The sequence below is a fragment of the Sus scrofa genome, chromosome 9 (assembly GCF_054392235.1).
Source record: "Sus scrofa isolate SSC_HxYL_T2T_F1_AM1 chromosome 9, Sscrofa_HxYL_maternal_Yorkshire_Landrace_v2.0, whole genome shotgun sequence".
Taxonomy (NCBI): Eukaryota; Metazoa; Chordata; class Mammalia; order Artiodactyla; family Suidae; genus Sus; species Sus scrofa.
Window position 1 is genome coordinate 18,074,401 of NC_139391.1, and position 22,462 is coordinate 18,096,862.

General features: G+C 38.1%; 1 protein-coding gene across 50 annotated transcripts in view; it reads right to left on the bottom strand.

Annotated features, from left to right (window-relative positions):
* The window catches only part of DLG2 (discs large MAGUK scaffold protein 2), a 1,974,117-nt gene that overhangs the window by 472,858 nt on the left and 1,478,797 nt on the right, over positions 1-22,462 (bottom strand). For 37 of the 50 annotated variants that reach the window (XR_014814818.1, XR_014814817.1, XR_014814821.1 and 34 more), the window contains one exon: positions 2,695-2,850. The exons of the other annotated variants lie outside the window; for them this stretch is intronic. Coding sequence is in view for 32 of the 37 variants with exons in the window: in XM_084975532.1 (XP_084831658.1) it covers positions 2,695-2,850 (156 nt within the window). In the remaining 5 variants the exon portion in view is untranslated. The remainder of the gene's footprint in view (positions 1-2,694; positions 2,851-22,462) is intronic. 50 annotated transcript variants of the gene reach the window in all.

Here is a 22,462-nt window from a genome sequence, read left to right on the forward strand (position 1 = left end):
GAATTAATTTTGAGATATATTTTAGAGGTAGAATCAACAGGACTTAAAGATGGATTGAGTGATGGGTGTGAAGGAAAACAAAATTTCAGGTTTTGGCATGGGTGATGGAATAGGTGTATGTGCCATTTACTGAGCTGGAGACTGTGGAAGGAGAACAAAGTGGGAGTGAAATCAGGAATTTCAGTGTCAGTGTATTGGTGACAATGCCAGTAAAACAGGTGTGTGAGTGTGTGTATGACTTTTTTCTAGATATAAATGTGAAAAAATACAGAAGAGGGAAAAAGAAAGGGACAGAATGAGAATAAATTGAAAATAGAATTCCCAAAGGGAAGATGAAGGGTGGGGGTTGTTGGGACTTGTGCATATTAGGACTGCAGAGGGGGTGTAACATGAAAAATCCATATTCAACAGTATACTGTGATTTTTTTTTTTTTAATTTGGGAAAAAACCCCTACGGTCTTCATAATACAGGTTAAAGAAGGTAAACAGAGAAGAATTATAACTGGTGGGTTCACATAGAAGGGAGACTCTGTCGTCTACTTAGCAGTGAGTTTTCAGGAAGGAATACATCAAAATTCCCAGTGGGATGCAAGGAAGGTAACTTTTGTGTTAAGAACACAGTTTTTTTTTTTTTAAAAAGATTCATTGACACTGAGCCAGAAGAAGGGAGATGAGAAGCCAGGATAAAAAAAGAGACAGGAAAGACAAAGAGAAATGGGTGGAGAGTTTTTCCAGCAAGCAAAGACGACTCTGCCATCATGCCTAGGCCGATGCAGGTGCTAATAAATGGTCACCTGGGTGGGAATCCCAGCCCTGTCACTTAGCAGTGGATGATCTTGGGCATGTCAGGTAACTTCTCAAGCCTTGATTTCTTATTTGTAAAACAAAGATAATGATCATATCTAAGGTAATTGTCAGGGTTAGGAGAAATAATTCATAAGAAATGCTGAACCCACACAATGTGTGGCACAGAGGAAGAGCTCAATAAACGTTAGCTGCCTTTGTGTAGCTCACTGCTTTTTTGTTTCTGTTTCTTGCCTTTTAGAGCTATACCTGTGGCATATGAAAGTTCCTAGGTTAGGGGTTGAATTGGAGCTGTGGGTGCTGGCCTATGCTGCAGCCACAGCAACCCTAGATCTGAGCTCTGTCTGTGACCTACACCATAGCTCATGGCAACGCCAGATCCTTAATCCACTGAACAAGGCCAAGGATTGAACCCCGTGTCCTCATGAATGCTAATTGGGCTCATTACTGCTGAGCCACAGTGGGAACTCCCTGTAGCTGACTGTTTATAGGTGCATAATTACTAGAATGTCGTTATTATGGGGGTGCGGCTTCTCACTTCCTTATGACTGGGGTGACTTTGTTGTCTTAGCTTCAAAATTGTATAGTTCACTGTACCAAGAAATAGTTTTTATGATTTGTTAAAAATATAGGAGAATTTAAGTAATATTTATAAAGAATTAAAAAAAAAAAGCTATTAGGCCCTACTTGTTGCAAATTATTGAAAATGTCCCAGATGATTATATAGCCAAAAATGTACTTCTCATTTATTTCTAGAAATGTTAGATATAATTTCAAATGTGTTATTTAACTTCCCTAGAAGGTCAATAATTGACTGCTGAACTTATTCTTTAAAAATGTCAAAAAACAGAGATGTTCTAAGGAGACCCTTTTGATACATTCATTTTCACTTTAAATCATTCTAAAATCTATATTTTCTGAGCCCTAACAATATTATGAGGACATATGAAGATATTCTACCTGAAAATATAACAATACTAGCACCCCATTACATGTGGAAACATCACAAATGCGATCTCCCCAGTTTAAATGGAATTGGAACTACCTCAGGGAACATTGGGTTCTGTTTCTCACTCTGGCTGCTCCGTGAAGATGGGGCTGTATCATTAGTCACAGAGATGCTTTAGAAAAATAACACGGTTTTGTCCAACCTTTAGACTTAGGACAATTTGTTTACAAACTGTTTTGGATAGTCTCGAAACATTCTAAAATCAAATCTGGACTCCACATTTATTGGCAACATCGTACTGAGGAAACTGCCTTAACTTCTCTGAACTTCAGTTTTCTTATGTAAAGCGGGAGCAACTAAATCAGATAAGAGATGTAAACATTGTAACATTCTCTAGAGGTGAAGACTGTATATTCTTCGTGGTTAGGCAGAACTAACTAGTTCTGCAGCTTTGGAGAAGTGCTTCAGTACCTCCAGGAGTCAGTTAAATGCCGATATGAACTTACTGGTGTAGGTAAAATGTTAAATGCCAATATAGTGTCTACTTCTCAGGCTATATTATGCATGGGGCACAGTGTTATTATTCAATGTACGTATTCATCAAAAATGTATTCAATAAATGTTCTCTTTCAGCCTTCCGTGTGAGGAAAATAGTGCTACTTCAAAAATTAATTCTTCTGGGAAAATATAATTGATACCTTAGTAAAAAGGCATGGGAACCAAGAACATCTCGAGCATCACGTGATCATGTGATCACGCTTGGGAAAAAAATAAAGGTCAATGTTCTTCATTTCTCCCACTGCCCCAAGGGAGCAGGACATCTCTCCTCCCCGAGGAAGATGTCAGGTGCGAGAGAAGTGAGTAGAGGCGGATTCTACCCATTCATCCTTGTGGAAGCACATGCAATTCGAGAAGATGAAGTGAGGAAGCGCATGCAGTACCTGGTCATCTCAGAGTCAGGGAGCAGGCCTAGGTGGTAGTGGGGGTAGGGAGCTGAGAGGAGGAAGCTTTTGTCACACTCAACGGGGGAATAGTGCCTGGGAGAAGCAGGCTTATCACACAGTTTGTTCACAGTGCTGTACACAGGTTCCGGAGGCCTGGTGATACAAGAGGAAGAGAAAGAGATGCGTGGTTAGCACACACCACCCAACACCTGCGCCCGCAGCATTTCAACACACACTGCAGAGAGCATCCCAAACAAGGCTCAGGGCTTCTTTGGGCCCCAGTTAGAGTCAGGAAACTGGTTCTCTGGTTAGAAATGAGAACTCTGGGGAGTTCCCATTGTGGCTCAGCAGTAATGAATCTGACTAGTATCCATGAGGACTGGGGTTCGATCCCTGGCCTCGCTCAGTGGTTGGGAATCTGGTGTTGCCCTGAGCTGTGGTGCAGGTCATAGACGCAGCTTGGATATGGCGTTGCTGTGGCTGTGGTATAGGCCGGGAGCCACAGTGCAGATTCAACCCCTAGCCTGGGAACTTCCATGTAATGTGGGTGTGGCCCTAAAAAGCAAAGCAAAAAAAAAAAAAAAAAAAAAAAGAGAACTTTGGCTGCCATGTGGCATGACTGAAATTCATGTGTCAGAAACCTCCCAAGACTCATAATCAACCTTTAAATGCCCCATCTTTTTGGATAAGTCAGTTTGAAATGCCAAACTTGGGGATCCTCTGGCATGGCTCTTTCTTAAACTTGATTTTTATCTTAAATGTGAACTTCACAGGCACTTTCCTTTACCATCATAGCCAGGACACTCTGTCATTTTTCACAGTGCTTTTCATACTTCACAATACTTTTTTTCTCAGCATGAAATAATCTTTCCTGTTTAAGTTATCCTTGTCATGCTCACAATACCATGAATTCTATGAGGAGAGAGATTACATTTATTTTGTTAGCCACTTAAAATAGTCTGGTGCACAGTACATATTCTATAACTATTCATGAAATGCATGTATGAAAGAGTAAATGCATGCAGCTTCCCACATTTGGGGAGCTGTGTGTAGTGGGGTTGGATTTACCTAGGAATCTAATAGGTTATAAGATCTGAGTGGTTCCTCCATATATTTAGTCATAATTGGCCCCCCAGTAATTGATTTCAGAGAGTTTTCTTCAAATACGATAATAATTTTAGTAAAATTTCTATTAAATGAATTCACCTAGGGATAATAAAACATTATCTAAAATCACAACATTTTATAGCTGTTATTTACCAATCTGCATGACCAGATAAAGTGTTCTATAATTTTGGTCAAAGATCCTTGTGCTACAAAGTCCTTCGTTATTTAAAAAAAAAAAAAAAACTCACAACTCTATTCACCACTTTTAAACACATGGTCTGAAATTACTACCAGTATCTTTCCATTAGGTAAAAATTAAAAGTTCAACATCTATTTTTATTTATTTACTTATTTATGTATTTATTCTTCTTTTTAGGGTCTCATCTGAGGCATATGGAAGTTCCCAGGCTAGGGGTCGAATTGGAGCTGCAGTTGCCAGCCTATGCCACAGACACAGCAATGAGGATCCTGTGTCTGTGACCTACAGTGCAGCTTGTGGCAACGCTGGATCCTTAACCCACGGAGTGAGGCCAGGGATCGAACTTGCATCCTCATGGATACTAGTTGGGTTCTTCACCTGCTGAGCCATGATGGGAACTCTAAAAGGTCAACATTTAAATGGAAGAACTACTGGCAGTCTGGGCCATGGACCCAGGAAGGGTAGGCTTGTAGGAAGGTAAGGAGAGGGCAGGAAACAAGGCCATGCCCATGAGGTCATCCCTGGGGAGGCAGATAGAACCCATGGGGGCTATAAGACACCAGGGCAAGTGCCTGAGTAGAGGTATAGGAAGTGTAGGTGGTGAATACAGTGAGTCTGCCTATCTGTAGCTCCAGCCCACAGCAAAGACCCTAATGTATAACAGGTGCTCAGTCAGTACTTCCTGAACTGACTGAGGAAGGAGAATGAGGAGTAAAAGAGGATAAACAAAGCATTAAAAACAAACTACCTACAATAACAAACTACTTACAATAGTTTGCATCTGCTCACCCCAAACTCCCAATCCATCCTACTCTCCCCCCCTCCCCCTTGGCAACTACAAGTTTGTTCTCCATGATTGTGAGTCTGTTTCTGCTCTGTAGACAGGTTCATTTGTGCCATATGTTAGATTCCACATGTAAGTGATGGCATGTGGTATTTGTCTTTCTCCTTCTGATCTACTTCACCGAGTAGGAAACTCTCTAGCTGCACCCACGTTGCTGCAAGTGGCATTAACTCATTCTTTTTCTTATGGCTGAGTAGTATTTATGGCACAACACAGGGGACTACATCTAATCTCTTGCGATAGAATGTGATGGAAAGATAATATGAGAAAAAGAATGTATATATGTGTATGCCTGGTCACTCTGCTATATAGCAGAAACTGGCACAACATTGTAAATCAACTATAGTTTAATAATAGTTTAATAAAAAGGAATCTAATTTATAACATTACTGTGGGCCAGTCATAGCTTCGACACACTAGAGAATTGGATTCTTCCCAGTACAAAACTTTCCACCACGTAGAAAGAGATGCCTTGCTCTGTCTCTTTGTATTAACACAGTAAAGGAGATGAGACGTAGGAAGGAGAAAACCAGAGGCCTATTTTGTCTTCCAGAATAACTATCTCAGTGGTAAAATGAAGTGCTTTACAATAGAGTTGGCTTGTTCTAGCCCAGTGGTTAATACTCTAACATTTGCAAGAATTAAAGGTTCTTAATATAAAATTTGTAGATTTTTTCCCCTTACATTAGGGAATCTATTCTCAGTTAAGACAAGTGCTCCACTTTTAGAAAAATCTAGTGAGTTTGTACCTTTCTACGTATCAGTTATTCATACCCACAATACACATAATTAATCATGGTAAACACCAGCCCTTAAAAAAGGCAGCTGTAAAATCATTCTTAAGAAGTATGTTTTTTTATTATCAGCTTTTATAAGTAATGCACAGTATGGGAAGAGATGTCAAAGGAAGGACACTTTGTTAGCCACTGAAATACAACTTTTAAAACAGGTTGAATATTGTTTTGATTTGGGAGGGGGGGGTCCTGTTTTTGATTTCTTGATATAATCAGCCTTATGAAAATTAATGTATACTTCCCAATGTTTTGGAAACAGAAGCATAGAAGATTCTGGTTAGATAAAGAAAGTCACCTTGGGAGATCTTATTCGTACCTAAAATGTGTTGTCTACACAAAAATTCAGCTTGAGAAAAGCTTTGTATTAATGGGCTGCATAAATGTGAATTAAACAGGGAATTAAGAGGCAGGCATGAGCTCTGTGGGGATTATTCTGGGGTAGGTTATCACAAGAGGACCTGCTATTATTCTCCAATTTTCCTCAGAGATAGAGCCACTGTGGCAGAGAGGGCTGGATTGCTTCCCAAACATTTATTTTCCTTTTTTCTTATTAATAGAAACCGAATTTTCCACTAGTCACTTTTCCTGTAGTAAAGACTTTATTTTTCAACCTCCCTTGTAGATAGATGTGGTTGTGGGACTCCTGAGACAGCTGCTGAAAGGTAAGCTGATTTATCTGGAACTCCTGCAATTTTGCTCTCTCCCATTTCCTTCCTCTGCTCACCTGGAGCCCAGATGTGGTGGATGGAGCTTCAACAGTCATCAATGGACCATGAAGCAACCTTAAGGATGAAGGCAGACAACAGAGGGAACAGAGCATCATGGTAGAGCTTGTATCACTAATGATGCAGAGTATACTATACCACCTCTGGATTTCTTTATGTAAGATAAAAATAAACTACCTTGTTTAAGCGAGTGTATTTTTTTGCTCTATAAACAGGACCTAATATTAATAGATACACTCCTATGAAATGTAAGACTGATCATTTAACACAAAGAAATAACTATAGACAGGGTCTACCATAGAGTGCTGATACATTTAACTCTGTCAAGTCCAGGTAACACTTTCTGTTAACACAGAAAAATGTAAAGAGTGCTGTTTTCTAACTATATAGTTTAAAACCCATGACTGTTTTAGAGAACTCACTTCATCTTTGTTTTTAAAAAAATACATATATAAAATGGTAGCTGATCTAAGCTGCCAGCACAGGGCCTAAGAATAAAGGAATCAATGGCTTCTTTCAGGCCATAAAACATTTTCATGATGATATCATTTCGGTAACATTGTACTTTCTGCCTAGAGAGCTTATTCAATTTTTTCAGTCTGATGTTGTCTCTACAGACCAAGAAAATGATGTTACCAATTTTCTTCTAGTCTTTTTACCTCAATAGCACTATATATTGAGACAAATTATCAGGATCAAAGCTGGCTACTACATACATATCTTAAGGAAAAAGTTCTACTTGCCTGTACTCAACTAAATTAGGGAAAATATTTTACTCTCTGAACTCTATGATAAGTTCAAGATGATAAAAGTGAGGCCTGGTACATTGTCCAGTGTTGACCTCTTGAGACTTTTGTCTCTATATTTTTTGAAACAATTTTATGATCATGCATTACATCACAACTCACATATTTAGCAGATTTGGTGTTTGGGGCAAGCTTAAATATCTTGGATTTTAGAGAGTCACTTCTAGAATTGTTTCATAGTGGATTAATTCCTTGTCTAAGCCTAATTTGATTCAAGGTTTTATCAAAATCAAAAGATACCACTACTGATTTTACAGGTTCAATTTAACCTATCATTCAGCATTCATTCCTTCTCTATTTTTTTTTTTTTTACATGTTATTTTGTACAGTCACTGGCTAAAGAGGACACATATCAAATCCAGTTTCTTTTTTTGACTGTGAGAACACCTGATGTCTCAGAAGATGGGTAGATGAAAAATACCAAAACACAACAAAACCTTTGATAAAGACTTCTTAAAATGTTGACAAGAACCTCTTGCAACTAAACAGCTAAATTAAAAATAATCAGGGAGAAGCTCCTTTCAAGTGACACGAAAATTGTATTCACATTTGAAGATTTCTGTCTGCTAGCTTTATTACACCCCTAGGATTCTATCATGTGTTAAGTACTATATAAGCCACAGTATGATACCCAGCAAGTACTACACAAGCTACTGTCTGAACATAGGGATTGGCCTATAGTAGGTACTTCAGAAATGTTTCTTTGATTGAATGGCTGGTATTCTTAAGCATTCTCCATTAAGGGGAATGAAAAAAAAGACTTCTGGCTCTTTCAAGAAGCCATAAATTATTCTGAATCATCTAACTAGGTTTAACATTTTTAGGCCATCATTAATTACAGGTTATAGAGAAGGACAGAAACTCCAACACTGTCAGGAACTGACGGATTTAAGTACTTGATGTGCACCGTTCATCAACTCTGAGAAAGACAGGTTTCCCATAAAGGCAGGTATGGCCACAGCAATGCCTGCCCTTACTTCCCATGAGAGTCACCCGATAAGCACAGGGCCCCTCCAAGGCGTCTCAGCCCTGGATTCCAGAATGCCTAATGTCAGCAGTCATTATTCTCAGTATTTCCCTGCAGATATATTCTTTCTGCCAGACTGGCATGAAACGCCAGTTTATGAGCTGTCCCTGGGATCTGGGTGGCAGGAACAGATGCCATCATTATTGCCAATGCAGTCAGTAAAGAAGCGCCAAGGGGAACTGACTCTGGGCAGTGTGACTCAGCCAGTCACAACTGAGAGGGCCTGTTTATCCTATTACAAACCTCCAGAGCAGCCTAGGTCAGAAAGTAATGAATATGGAAATTCAATCCAAGGTACCTACTGGCTCTCTTCATTCTGTGGATGCCCCCAGAAGGGGGAAAAGTAGTTAGAGATATTAGTGTAATTTCTAAGTGAATTCACAAACAAATCATTCATCTTCCTCTCCACTTATCAGAGGCCATGGATAAATGGCTTTGTAGTCTCCAGTGCTGAGCTGTCAGCATTTATTTGCATATCTATGGGTTTATAATTGCAGGCTCTTATAGCATATAATTAGCACACTCTGGCCCTTGGTGATCTCTCTTTCTCTGAACACCATTAGCACTAGCTATTTGTTCTGCTCTCCGGGGGCAGTTTTGATTGTATCCACAATGCTGCTTGCTGTATTAGAGGGAGATGCTTCACCTAACCCTATTTTAAGGAAAGCTACCTTGCCTGCCACCATCTCTTCCCAATCGGCCCTCTTGACCCCAACCCAACTCAGTCCCCTCCCCCAGCTGAAGCTGCTTGAACCAGGACCGAATCCCTGACACTCTCCTTGTATGGTAGTGCTTACAAAAATCTAGGCCACTTCGATTTTCCTATGGAAAGTGAATAAAAGGGCAGAAAAAGAAATTATAAATTGGTAGCAGAAGGGAAAGATGCAGACCTGTAGAGGGAGCTGTAGCTGTGTCCATTAGAGCACCAGAGCAAAGTTCTACCAATTTTGTTGCAAACGTATCTAAAGGTTTCTGGAATCAGAATTAACAGTCCAGGTTCCTTCTTCAAGGAGGCTATTAGGGCTCACACTACTGAATTTCTCATGCAACATTAATTGTATAGTGAAAATCCACTATCGCCTCCCACCCTATTTCCTTATTGGATCTTAGGTCAGATCTACAATCAAAAGATCTACAATCAAAAGAGTGAAAATAAAATTGATACTTTGTTTTTATCATCCCTTTCAGATCACCTCAACTAGATTATGTCACCAAGAATAAAAGACAAAAACTTGGACCCCTGTGTAATCCCATAGCACCTGAGACCAATACCACACTGATCTTGTCTTGATCTTTGTCAGTATGGAATCTCCTCAGACGATTTATTTCTGAGTGTTAGACAAGAGCCCAAGATCTAGCCCTGGAAGGGGTCCCCCTTCTGCAACAAGGGCAGTTGGAACACAGAGGACTTGGATGCCTAAGCATCTAGTATATTGCCTGATGTAATCTGGAGGAGAAGGTTTTTAAACCTTAAAAGCATGCCTCCTACTCTTCTTTATAAATAATACATTGTTTTTTTTTGAGCCAAGGATTTGGAGAAGGAAGCATAAGAGGATTGAATTCCAGGCCTGGGCTAATAGGTTTTAGGGACAGAATCTTGAGAAGCCTGAAGGTAATTAGGGCATAAAAGAGAATGTAGGATCAAGGGGTGAACTATGTGGCTCAACATGTGAATTTGACGTTATAATGATGAGGATTAAGGAAGAGGCTGACTTCTCTGACACTGAACTTTAGGCAGAAAAGTGTTAGCCATTTGGTGAAGGTACTATCAGGGACTTGAAGTATGATATAGACAGATGCATAGAACAGGTTCATCTAAATGATCTGTAAGAACCCATTTATTCCTCTAATTCTAAGCATCATCAGATTGGACCACCCAGGACATCCACTGGGGCCCATGGAGTACACACCTATTTGCAACCCACACATGTAACTTTTCCAGAACTTAGTTTCCTCATTTTATTGATGTTAAAAGCCTTCTCTGTATACCCCCACAGTTGTAAACAGTAAAATGATACACAGAAATAAATTCTTAGGAAGCAGTGTGGTGAGTGTAAACAAACAGAGCTAGGTTTGGATTCTGGTTCTCCAAATTCTACCCTGTGTGACCTCCTGCTGTGTTTCAGCTTCTCTGACCCTCAGCCTCCTCATCTGTAAGATGGGCATAGCAATATCAGCCACCTGGGGGTGGCTGTGAGAAATAGAGGAAGGATGCAGGTAAAGCCCCCAGCTTAATGCATGGTGGTCCCTGTGAGTTTACCCAGCAGCAGCCATATTATCTATATTATTACCCCCAGGCACAAAGGCTCACAGAGAAGCAAAGCCTCTGAGAAGGTTGCTCCCACTTTAAGGTAATGGGGAAGGAAGTAACAATTGGTGGTTTTTAGTATCACAAAGGCACTGCATAATGGTGCTTTCTAAATACCCACTTTTGCTCCTGATTGAAAAGGGAATGGATCCTGTATCAGAGTCAAGTGAGGTTGATGCTCACTTTCTCAATGATTTTCATTACCTCTAACAAGATACCATCCTCAACCCTAACCCTCAATTTATGCTCATACTTTCATAATGACCTGCCTTTCTGTGAGGCTCACAGCTGTGATGTCATAGTCAATAGTTGGGCCATAAGTAATTTGTTATTAATAATGGTCTATGTACCATAACCTATAAATATTTACCTTTTAAAAATAGAAATTAAGATCAATTTCCCATTTTCTCTAGATAAACATCACTCTCAGCTCTGCATTACTATGTTTGCTTATTGAGGAGAGAAATAGCAGACCATTTAAAGTCATTTTAAAAGTTTTGAATTATTAAGTGCTTTATTTTCTGAAAAGAATGTTTGGGTTTCAGCAAAATTGGCCCCTAGCATGACAGTGGGATATAAATGGTTCATAAAGTGTTTTATTGGAATAAGATGTTGAAAATCAATGACCTTGACAATGGTGACTCTTAACAGGCATATTTCCAAAGAGCATAGGAATCACAGACTCTGGTATTGGGTGAATGTGTCCAGCTACAATAGTATTTCTGTAGCATTCCGAAAGATGTTGAAACAAATATTTTCCAAGACACAAGATCAGTATGGCAAGGCCAAGGGCTTTGAGACACAAATTTGAATTACTGGAGAAAGGTTTAATAAGTCCTATCATGGTAAGGACTTATATTTTTGTGAACCTAGTTTTAAAGATTTAAAAAAATTTAACTGGGCTCATAGGATAAAATATAAATCTACAGAAAAAAACCATGTTAAAGGTTATAGAACATCTTGAGGAAAATTTGAAGCATGCAATAAATAGAAGAAATCATATAAAAGATGAGAGATTTGACTACATAAAAATTTAAAACCACTCAAGTAAAAAACCTTGTAAACAAATAAGAAACTGGAGAAACAACTACTCAAATATATTTATCAATATTTTAAGATGCTACAGTTCATTAAGAAAAAAACATAGACTTTCAATAGAAAATAGAGACTGGCTGTGTCTAATCACAAAAGAGAAAATAAAGATGACCAAGAGACACCCAAATATAAATATTTAACTTCAGGAGGAATGAAAGTAATACAAATTAAACGATACACCCTCTTTTCCTGTTTACAGATAATAAAGGATTTTCAAATTGATAAATCATAATTTAGCTGTGGGATGGTGAGATACACACTCATATTGTTGGTGCTATGAAGTGTAAAACCCCCTTAAAATACTTCAAGAAAGCAATTTGGCAATGTATTTCAGGAGTTTTAAAAGTAATCCTGCCCTTTGGTTCAGCAATTCTACCTCTAGTGTGCAATCTTAAGAAGAAAATTTTTATAAAAGGGAATAAAGGCTTCCACAGAGAGAAAGTCATTGTGGTTCCTTATGAGAGCAAAACAGAACAAAACAAAAGGAAACAATCAAAATGTACAATAAAAAGATAAAGGTATAAAACCTAAGATACATTCACATGTCTAGCCATTAAAAGTAGTATTTGTGAAAACTTTTAATGATATAGGAAAATATTTTATAATGTTGAATAGAGTGGAGTACAAAATTATATATGGGACTGTGGGGAAGTGGAAAGTGAAAACATCTAATTCTACTATCACTTGGGAAAGAGGTTTGACCTAAAATGTGAAAGAAAACACAGTGGAAAGTAAGATTCCAGTGCAGGACTGGGCTGGGATGAAAGAGGGCCTTCTAGGAACTGGTAGGACATATTATGTGCAAAGTTAGAAAGCAATCTGAAAACTTGCCCCATTTAAGGGATTTGTGAAAGGCATGAGTAGGAGACAGACTTGGAAAGGTAGGCAGGTCTTGGGTACGATTCCAACAGCCACAGGCAATGGGAATCCATGGAGATTTGTGGGCACTAATGTAATGAATTCCATTACTAAATAATTTCCATCATTTTGACTGTTCATTTGTACATTCATTCATTTCATAAATATTTACCAAAGGCCTACCCTGTACCAGAAAGAGGTACTAGATAAAAAGATGAGTGCATAAAATGTTCCTTCTGTTCACTGAGCAAACATTTTGATTGCAAAGACATTTGATTGCAAAGAATAGAGACTAGAGCTACTTCAGGTAATAGGACCTGTGCACATGGGAATTCAGAAAGAGCTGAAGCAGCAGAGATCAGGAAGGGGGGAGATCCGATGAGCTGGATCTTTATTCCAGAGCTTTAATATGAGAAAAGGGATGTACATATATGTTGACTGGGTCGCTATGCTGTACAGAAGAAATTGGCCCAACGTTGTCATCCAACTATACTTTAATAAAACTTTTTAAAAAATTTAAAAATGATAACACCTTTTCTCTTTGTTCTCTCTCTCCCTGCCACTTTTGTTAACCATTATTTTATAAATCAGATACTCTCTACTTCATAGTTTCTGTTTGCTTTTAGCTTCCTAATCACATCAACTTGTACACAATTCAGGATGTACCCTCTGGCCTCCTTTACATCATGAACTATTAGATTCTCTCTTCACCGACAGTCGTTCATTTGGCCTGCTTTTCAGTAAAAAATTCTTAAGGGAGAATTTAATAGATCTAGTTCACTTTTTTGAGCAAACCACATTATTGGTCACTGGCTAGCTTCTGAATCGGCATCCTTTGGGTCAAGTACACACCCTGTCCATTCAGGTCTGGCTGTGGGATGAGCCCCCTGATCCTTTTGGGTTTGCCCTTTGGGTAGAGCTGAAGGTGGGACACAACTGTCTGAGGTGGGCTGGGTGTTCCACAGGTATCCTAAGGTTTGGCCTGTGGAATAACTACCCACAGCTCCATATTCGCAGCCAATACTATTCAAAGGTGCTACAAAGAAAGCAGAAACATTTTTGGGAGAAAAATTTGGAAACAATAAAAAGAGTTTGAAGAGTAGAAAAATATGGATAACATTACAAAGTACCCCTTCCTGTGCCAAAAAAAAGGTCCAAAGCTTAATATATCCCTAGGTTTTTCTATCACGGTATTAAAAATAATAGTAAAAAAACACAATAGTACAAAACAAACCCTATACTTCTCCAATTATCATTTTCTCAGAGAGGCCAACATGATTTATATCTGTAACATTGAAATGAAAGACTTCTAAATCTGATAAGGTCCCGAGATTTAAAATTCACACCTACATATGAATTTCTAAATATGTTTAACCAAATCATATCTTCTAAAACAGAATACAATATGTTAATTCAACTATATACTTCTGTATGTCGACATTATTAATACAGACTCTATAGGGGAGAAAACCCCTTATGCCTTTAACTGAATGAAAGCTCAAGCGGAGTATAACAGGAGCTCCCTTGCAGGAAATTAATGGTCAAATATGTTCCCTGCTTATCAACGAGGAGGATGAAGTGGCTTTAACTAAATCCCTTAAATGGATTTCTTTCCCATGCTTTAGGAAATGGCACATTTTCCTCTATTTCAGGTCACCATTTACTCTTCTCGGCCTGTCATTGCCAGCAGGTTGTGAAGATTGCCAGGCAGCCAGGAAGGAAGGATAAGACATCCACAAGAATCAATGGTTGCTGGAGCACTGCCTGGTTCTTTTTAGAGAGGACTGCTCACTGAGAAGGACTTCTACCAAAAGCCAAAGAAGACATACCCTGAGGTCACAAATTATCCTGAGTTGATGGTTCACATTCAACTAAAATTTATACTTACTCCTTTCTTCCAACTACATATTTTAGCAAGTTCCTGTGAAGGAATGTATAATTTGTTCCTGGTTTCTTTAAAAAATTTTTTTTTACTATACTTGATTTACAATGTTGTGCAATTTCTTCTGTACAGTGTTCCTGGTTTCTTGCCACTCCTTTCTCCATAAAGCCTTCTGAAGTATACCTGCTTGCAGATTTTTCTCTCTTCTAAACTCCCACACAGTATATTCTTTATGGTTGCCACTTGGTTTTGCACTCTGATGTATTTTATTCTGTTTTATTTTATTTATTATTTTTAAAAGATTTTTATTTTTTCCATTATAGTTGATTTATAGTGTTCTGTCATTTTCTTTCTTTTTTCTTTGGTCTTTTTAGGGCCATACCATGGCATATGGAAGTTCCCAGGCTAGGGGTCTAATTGGAGCTGTAGCCACTAGCCTACCTCACCTCCACTGCAACGTCAGATGCCAGCCCCATCTGTGACCTATACCACAGCTCACAGCCATACTGGCTCCTTAACCCACTGAGCAAGGCCTGATCAACCCTGCGTCCTCATGGATGCTAGATAGATTTGTTTCTGCTGAGCCATGACAGAACTCCCTGGCCATTTCTTCTGTACAGTCAAGTGACCCAGTCATACATATTACATATATTCTTTTTCTTGCAGTATCCTCCATTGTGTTCCATCGCAAGTGACTAGATGTATTTCCTTGTGCTATGAAGCAGGATCTCATTACTCTGATGTATTTTAAATAATGATAATAACAATAACATTAACAAGTACTTACAAATACCTTGAGAACTTACTATGAAGCAGGCACTATGATACATATACTTTATATGCCATATATTATGTAACCCATCCATCAATCCTAAGACACATATAATACTATAACCTGGAAGTCTTGGCTGTACCTTGCCTCTCCTCACATAGCTGACTTATTAGCGGTAGAGATAGGCTTTGAACCCAGGTCGCCTGGCTGCAAAGCCTGGGTATGTAACTATCAATGTTTTATTTTTAACAATTCTTTATCTAGCATATGCTTTCCCTTGAGGGTCTAATTATACTTCTTGGTCATCTTGGCAATTACAGTTCCTGTTTCAAAAGCAGTAGAAAATAGAACAAAGACAGCAAGCTGTGAGTCTGACTGTCTAGATTCAAGTTCCAGCCCATCACTTAGAAGCCATGTGATCTTGGGTAATGCATTCATGCCTGTGCCTCAGTTTCTTCTCTCATGATCACAACAGTGCCTACCTCTTAGGGCCTTAGGAGTATTAGATGAAATGACGCTTGAATACCACTTAGCTAGTGCTTGACTGGCACTCAGTACATGTCATGACTGCCCTAGGTTTTTAAACAGGACATTTGGCAGTCAGTTACCCATTTTATACATCTGTCTTTAGTCACTGTTGTGGATGTGAATTCATTCCTAAGAGATGAGTTCCTCTTATGAGGACAAAACCACGCTTCTGGCCATGCTTAGGATTGCCAGATGTAGCGAATAAAAATACAGGATGCTCAGTGAAATTTGAATTTCAGGTAAACAATGAATAATTTTTAATATAAATATGTGAATATTGCATGGGACAGATTTATACTGAAAACTCTTCATTGTTTATCATTGCTGAAATCTGGTGTTTAAATTAAAATTTAACTGGGCATCATTATTTTATCTGGCAGCCAGCTGGCCCTATGCCTTGGGAGGTCCCCTGTGTAGCCAGTACTCTGCCTTCCAGCATATACATTCTCACTGGTATAATTTACTTGTTTACTCTGACTCTCCTTTCGGTTTGCTGCATTCTTTTAAGTCAGCAAATGTTCTTAATTTATGTTTTTATTCCCAGTGTTCAAAGCTATATTTCTATACCTCTGCCGGAATTCATACAATATAACCTATAGATATATAACTTTTAAAGAAAAATATGACTTAGTATATATTATATATATTATTATGCTCTTTTATTTAAAAATTTTTACATTGTTTCTTAGACATCCTTCTAAGTCAGTACACATAGTAATTTCTACCTTTCCTCTAAGAGCTGCAAAGTTTCTCTTATAAGAGAGGTGCGGCATAAACGGCTGAATCCAGGACCCAGAAATCCCACTTCCAGGAAGCTGCCCTACAAAACTGAGTGGAAGAGGTACATATAGAATGTCACTGTCACAAAGTCTGCAAAAGCAAAACACTGGAAAAACATGTATATTCATCAATATAGAACAGACATGTAGGTATTAAAAACATTGCCAGGGGAGCAGATTTGGAGACATGGAAAGTTATTTGCAACATATTACTAAGTGAAGAAAGTGGGTTAAAGTGGTATATATACCATTTAATCTAGTTTTTGTAAATAATAAAAAAGTATGATCTCAATTTTACATAATAGATATTGACAAAAAAAGAGTGGGAGCTTATGGCAGGGAATTTACTGAATATCATATCTGGGAAATACATCTATATAAAATTTCTATTTTCTCCCAATATTGTATGTTTTCTAAATGCCTTTTAAATGACATTAAACATTGTTCATCACATAAGCTGAGGGATAAACCTGCCTATGCAGTATGAAGCCAATTCTCTGAGAAGTAAATCTCTATCCGTATATGTAAGTTTGGAAAAGTCACTGAAATGTTAACAGAGCTTTCTCTGAGTGGTGGAATTATAGGCAATTTTGATTTTCTTAATTATATTTTCCCATATCTTAAAATTATTTTAAAAATATTTTGTTTTACTCCAGAGATCTGTTAGACAATTTGTATTGGGTCTTATTCAGTTCAGCCACAAAGATCTATGTATTTGCAAACAAAAGAAATAGAAAATATAAGTTTTCCCACTATGGGGCTAATTTTTATTTAATAATAAGTAACTTTTATTTCTGTATGATGCTTGGGAACTAACGAGTTATAAAGAGTGTTGATGCAGCATTATGAATAACTGGTTATGACTAACAGGATAGGCATCACCATATTTGTTATTTAAATTTGTCAGAATCTCAAATGTCTTTTGAGTTATCCAAATATATTCATATATTAAGAAGATTTCAGTTAAGGTTTAGTCTTCTTCAGGGAAATTATGTACTAACTAGAATTCTTTTATAGAAATATGGCAATTAAAACACATTTACAGCAACTGTAGTCATTTTACTAATGCATCTACTCATTCATTTAACTTATATTTACACACATAGAAAACATAAAGAGAGACTATGAACATAATATAAATAATATGGGCTTTCAGGCTACAAAACATGGGTTCGAATTCTGTTCTGCCCCTCATATGACTCTGGTGATGTTACTGAAATTGAATCTTGGCTGCCTTATCCAGAAAATGGTTTACCTTAAGGTCTACCTTATAGGATGCTATGAGATTAAATGAGATGCGGTATGCACTGCCTTAAATAATCACTGCCGTAAGGTAGGAGCTCAGCAAATAACTCTATTTATGTTCTATTTTTGGCATGAATCTAGGTGCTGATGTGTTAAGATAAAAATTTGATCCAGTATAGATTCTTCTGTTGACCATCACTTAGTCATAGGATGTGTATATGACTGTGTGTGTGTGTGTGTGTGTGTGTGTGTGTGTGTGTGTGTGTCTGCATCTCTGTGTACATCTGTTTGAGTATTTAATACAATAAGGCTGAAAATGACTATGTATGATGGGGGGAAAGACAGACTCTCTCGGGAAATCAAATGAAAGGGAAATGATATCTTACAGAAACAATTATGGAGAATCTTCTGAGGAGTTATTGCTGGGGCTAAGACATGAAAAATGGATAGTATTCAAACATGTGAAAATGAAGATGGAAATGGCTAAGGATAGTACATATTTGGTTGAGAGTGTTGCAAAAGAAGGCAGGGAGGCTAATAAAGGCAATTACCTGGTAAGTTGGTTGGAACATGGGGAACAAGGGGCATAAAGAGGAAAAGTAAAAGATCTGTCTGAAAATATGGCAATGCACAACACATGACCCATCTAGAGCAGAGCTTCTATTTTAATAGACAAAACAATCTCCCTCAAAGAAGATTATTCATGTTTGAGGAATTTTACAGATATTTAATGTTCTAGGTGATGACACATTTTAGAGACACAAGACAAGTTTGGGTCCCAACTCTCCTTCCCACTAGCTGTAAAAATTTAATCAAGTTACTTAATCTTTTTGATTTTCAGTCCTGCACAACTGTGATAGATAGTACATGACAGGAGTATTGTGAAAATAAATAGAAACAAAGTATCCAGATGACTCATCAGAACGCTTGACATCAGCAGGGCTCAGTCCATATTAATTGTCCTCCCCCACCACAGTCACCAGACTGGTCTCCTCACCTTTTCCCAAACCTCCTCTCTCTCTGCCGAACATATTTTTGGGACAATCATATCTATGGCCCTCTTGTTCATGCTCTGAGGAGTGTTTAATAAGAGACCTCTCCTTGCATGCTGTTGGCCAAGGTATTGCCAGCAGGTTGAGTAAGAGCACAAACACCTAGAGGGGTGAGATAATTGGCATGAAGTCCATTTGCAGAGTTGACTCCTGGCCTATCAGGAGGATCCAGAGAAGGTTGATTTTGGGGGAAATCCCAGCTAGACCAACACATCCAATGGAAGTAAAAGCTGCATTAAAAAATAAAATTTCATGGGGTATAATTGACTTACAATGTCGTGTTAGCTTCAGGTTTACAGAAAAATAAATCCGTTATACATATAAATCTGCCTTTAAATGAATGACTGAAATGAAAATACAGCAATAATGAAAGCAGATGGAGGAGAATTTTCTTTTTCTTTGTTAAGATTATCATTAACACTGAAGCTTCCATCTACCACAGCTAACCAACTCAGGAGAGATTCAGCAGAAGGGAGAAATTTTAGAATAGTACATGCTCATCACAGCTAAGATGGATACCATGTAGCAACACTGCATTAGGTTCAAAAAAGAAAAACAAACAAACAAAAAACAGACACAGTGAAAAGTAATGGTCAAAATATCAAAGAGTCAATGGACTTCACAGGTTTGTGTCAAGAATCTTGAGTTTGGTTCAGGGTACCTCAGTGCCAGCAGGGTGTAACAGAGAAAATAGAGCTTATAAAGTCATCCCACATTCTCCGTCTTCTTATGAAATATTCTGTGAAATCAATGTGACTTATCTGAGTTCTGGAATTGGATTTTTTTTTTGGGTGGTGGTACATGGAAGGAAAATAGTTGAATATAAGTTCAACAACGGAGGACCCCCAAATTTCTCAGTCACTATTTGATTACATACATCATCACCTTTCATCTTTGTAGCAACAAACTTACACAGTGGCTGTCACCTCTAGTTTTTGGATAAGGAGACTGAGGCTCAGAGACGATAAGGAAGGTGGTGCCAGTGAGGGAGTGGTCAAACTGTGATGTGAATGCAGCTTTCTCTGACTCCAATGATCACTAAGGACGCCAAGTGGGAAAATGTAAAGCAAAATAAGATTTGCCAACAGTGAATTATCACAGCATCGTAAATCAACTATACTTCAACATAACTTTTTCAAAAAAGAATTGCCAGTGGTATACGCAGTAGTTGTGTGCATTGTTGAATCTCTTGTGTGGGCTGAAGCACCTAAATCAGTGGGTTCCTACAAGAAGCATGCAGTTACACACAAGGGACTCAAGGTACTTAGGAAGCAGCCTAACATGGGTACGGAAGTTGGATTAGGATTCTCAATTAATCTCCCCACAGCCTCTAGTTTCCTGCCATTAACATCTGCGATAGGCCCATGAAATGATCAACAGCTACTCCTGACTCAGGTATGCCTTTAGCCACTGTCTGATATGCTGTAAGATGGTAGCAGTGTAGTAAATGGACATAGAAGTAGCTAAGATTCTCTTATAAAAACATTTGTTTCACAGAAAAAGGGGGTGGTGACTAAGGAGAAGAACATTTCTGAATTCGACTAACATGCCTGTTTTGTTTTTTTCTGAAGCAATGTAAATAATAAAGGCAAGGGGGTAGGATAATTTATTGAAACACTTGAAACACTTGATTTGTATCTGGAACTTACTGTATTTTTTCTTTCCAAAATTTGAAAGATATTCCTTAGAACAACAAACTTATATTGAACTATATTCCCTTGCCTCATTGGAGATTGGCGCTACAGGAGGGAAAGCAGAATTTTCCCTAAGAAACACTCTTCCGAGTTTTTGTTCTTCAAAAGTCTGAGCTCCTAAAAGACTGATGTGTAGAGATAACTTTAAGGAGAGAAGTAGGCATGATAGAGGCCTACTATCAGATATAATTTAAATAAAATAAAACCATGTGCCATTTAAAAAACGTGTGCAAAATGCATACCTGCTACATTTTTAATACATAAATTCTAAAATTTTAAATATAAAATCTAAGCACCACTGAGCAAATTCTGGGATTAGTAACTCTTGTTCAGGAGCAAAGCCCTTTCTTTGCATAGCCCTAGTAGAGTCCGTGGTTTAGAGTCACCCAATGTCTTTATAAAAACCTACTCTATGGGACAAATGCCTGACCATGTGTTCTTCTAAGGTGTTACACCTTGCTTTTACTTTGGGTAATATGGTTTTTGTGAAGTCGAAGACACAATGAATTGGTTCCCAGGTCTGCCTGCATCAGAATTACCTATGAGGGTTTTTGTTCTATTTATAATACTAACATCCTGGCTCTATCCCTGGATACACAGATTTGGTAGATCTGGGGCAAGACTCAGGACTCTGCTTAGAAAGGCTTCACAGGTGACCAACTGGTTGTGAGAGTTTGGCACTAGTTTCAGACAGTGGATCTGTTCTTCCTGAGAAAGTTATGATATAGTCTCATTTTAAATTACCTCATTTCTTTCAGTAGTACAGAATATCGGTATTTTTCTAAAAATGTTGACCTGATAATTTTCAGCTGATAATGTTAATATCTGGAGATTGTAAACATTAAGCTCTTTGTTCAAAGGAAGGTAAGAAATACTGCTCTTTATTATTTCACCAGTGAGAAATATAAAATTTAATTTTGTAAGCAGAATTGGAAATATTTCTCTTTAAGCTACAGAACAGTAGTTCTGGGGAAGACCCTACTTTGCTTGACCTGGAAAGACCACATTCTCACTATGAGTTCCTTACTCAAGGGCAACCCCTTCATACCTCCCTTTAGTTCCAGGATTTTCAATTCAGTGAAATCTTTTTTTTTTTTTTTTTTTGTCTTTTTGCCATTTCTTGGGCCACTCCTGCAGCATATGGAGGTTCCCAGGCTAGGGGTCCAATCGGAGCCATAGCCACCGGCCTGCGCCACAGCCAGGGCAACTCGGGTATCTGAGCCTCGTCTGCAGCCTATGTGACAGCTCATGGCAACACTGGATCCCTAAACCACAGAGCAAGGCCAGGGATCGAACCCGCAACCTCATGGTTCCTAGTCAGATTTGTTAACCACTGAGCCACGATGGGAACTCCCAATTCAGCGAAATCTTATTTGAGCTATACTCAGACATGGAATTAGATTTATACTGTATGTGAAACTTCATCCAGCCATACCTGGTCCAATCTCAAGTTATCCAGGGAAGTCATAGAATTAATGTGACCCCTGGGAACTGGGAAGTCTCACCAAAGGTGCTGCTGTGTATTTACTTGATTTCTGTGCTCAAATCATGAAGCTATGCAAAAGTAATCACTGCATTTACTTCACAAGTTTTATGATGCCTGGATAGTAAATCTGAGTTTTGGGGAAGATATATATTTGTGTTTACTTGACATTCTACAATTTCTAATTTTAGAGTTTTAAAACTAAGAATAACATAGACTTTTTCTTTAACAGAGACTTTTCTTTTTATATAACTTAAATAGTTAGGCTTTGTTTTGAATAAAGTCTTCTTAATTAGGATCAACTATATCTATCTATGAAATTGAAGTATAAAGGAAATCTCACTTAACATAAAATCTCAAAATCGACCCTTTTAAGGCAAGTGTAAAAATAGTATAAGTCTAAGTTTTATTAAGTTAGCCAGAAGCATTTTCTCCTTTATCTACTTCCTAATCTCATTCCACCATCTACGACCTGCGCTGCTATCATCACAACTGCAAATAGTTCTGTAATCACTATGGTGCCCTGGACTAGAAGTCAAGGCTAATAACAACAACAACGACAACAAC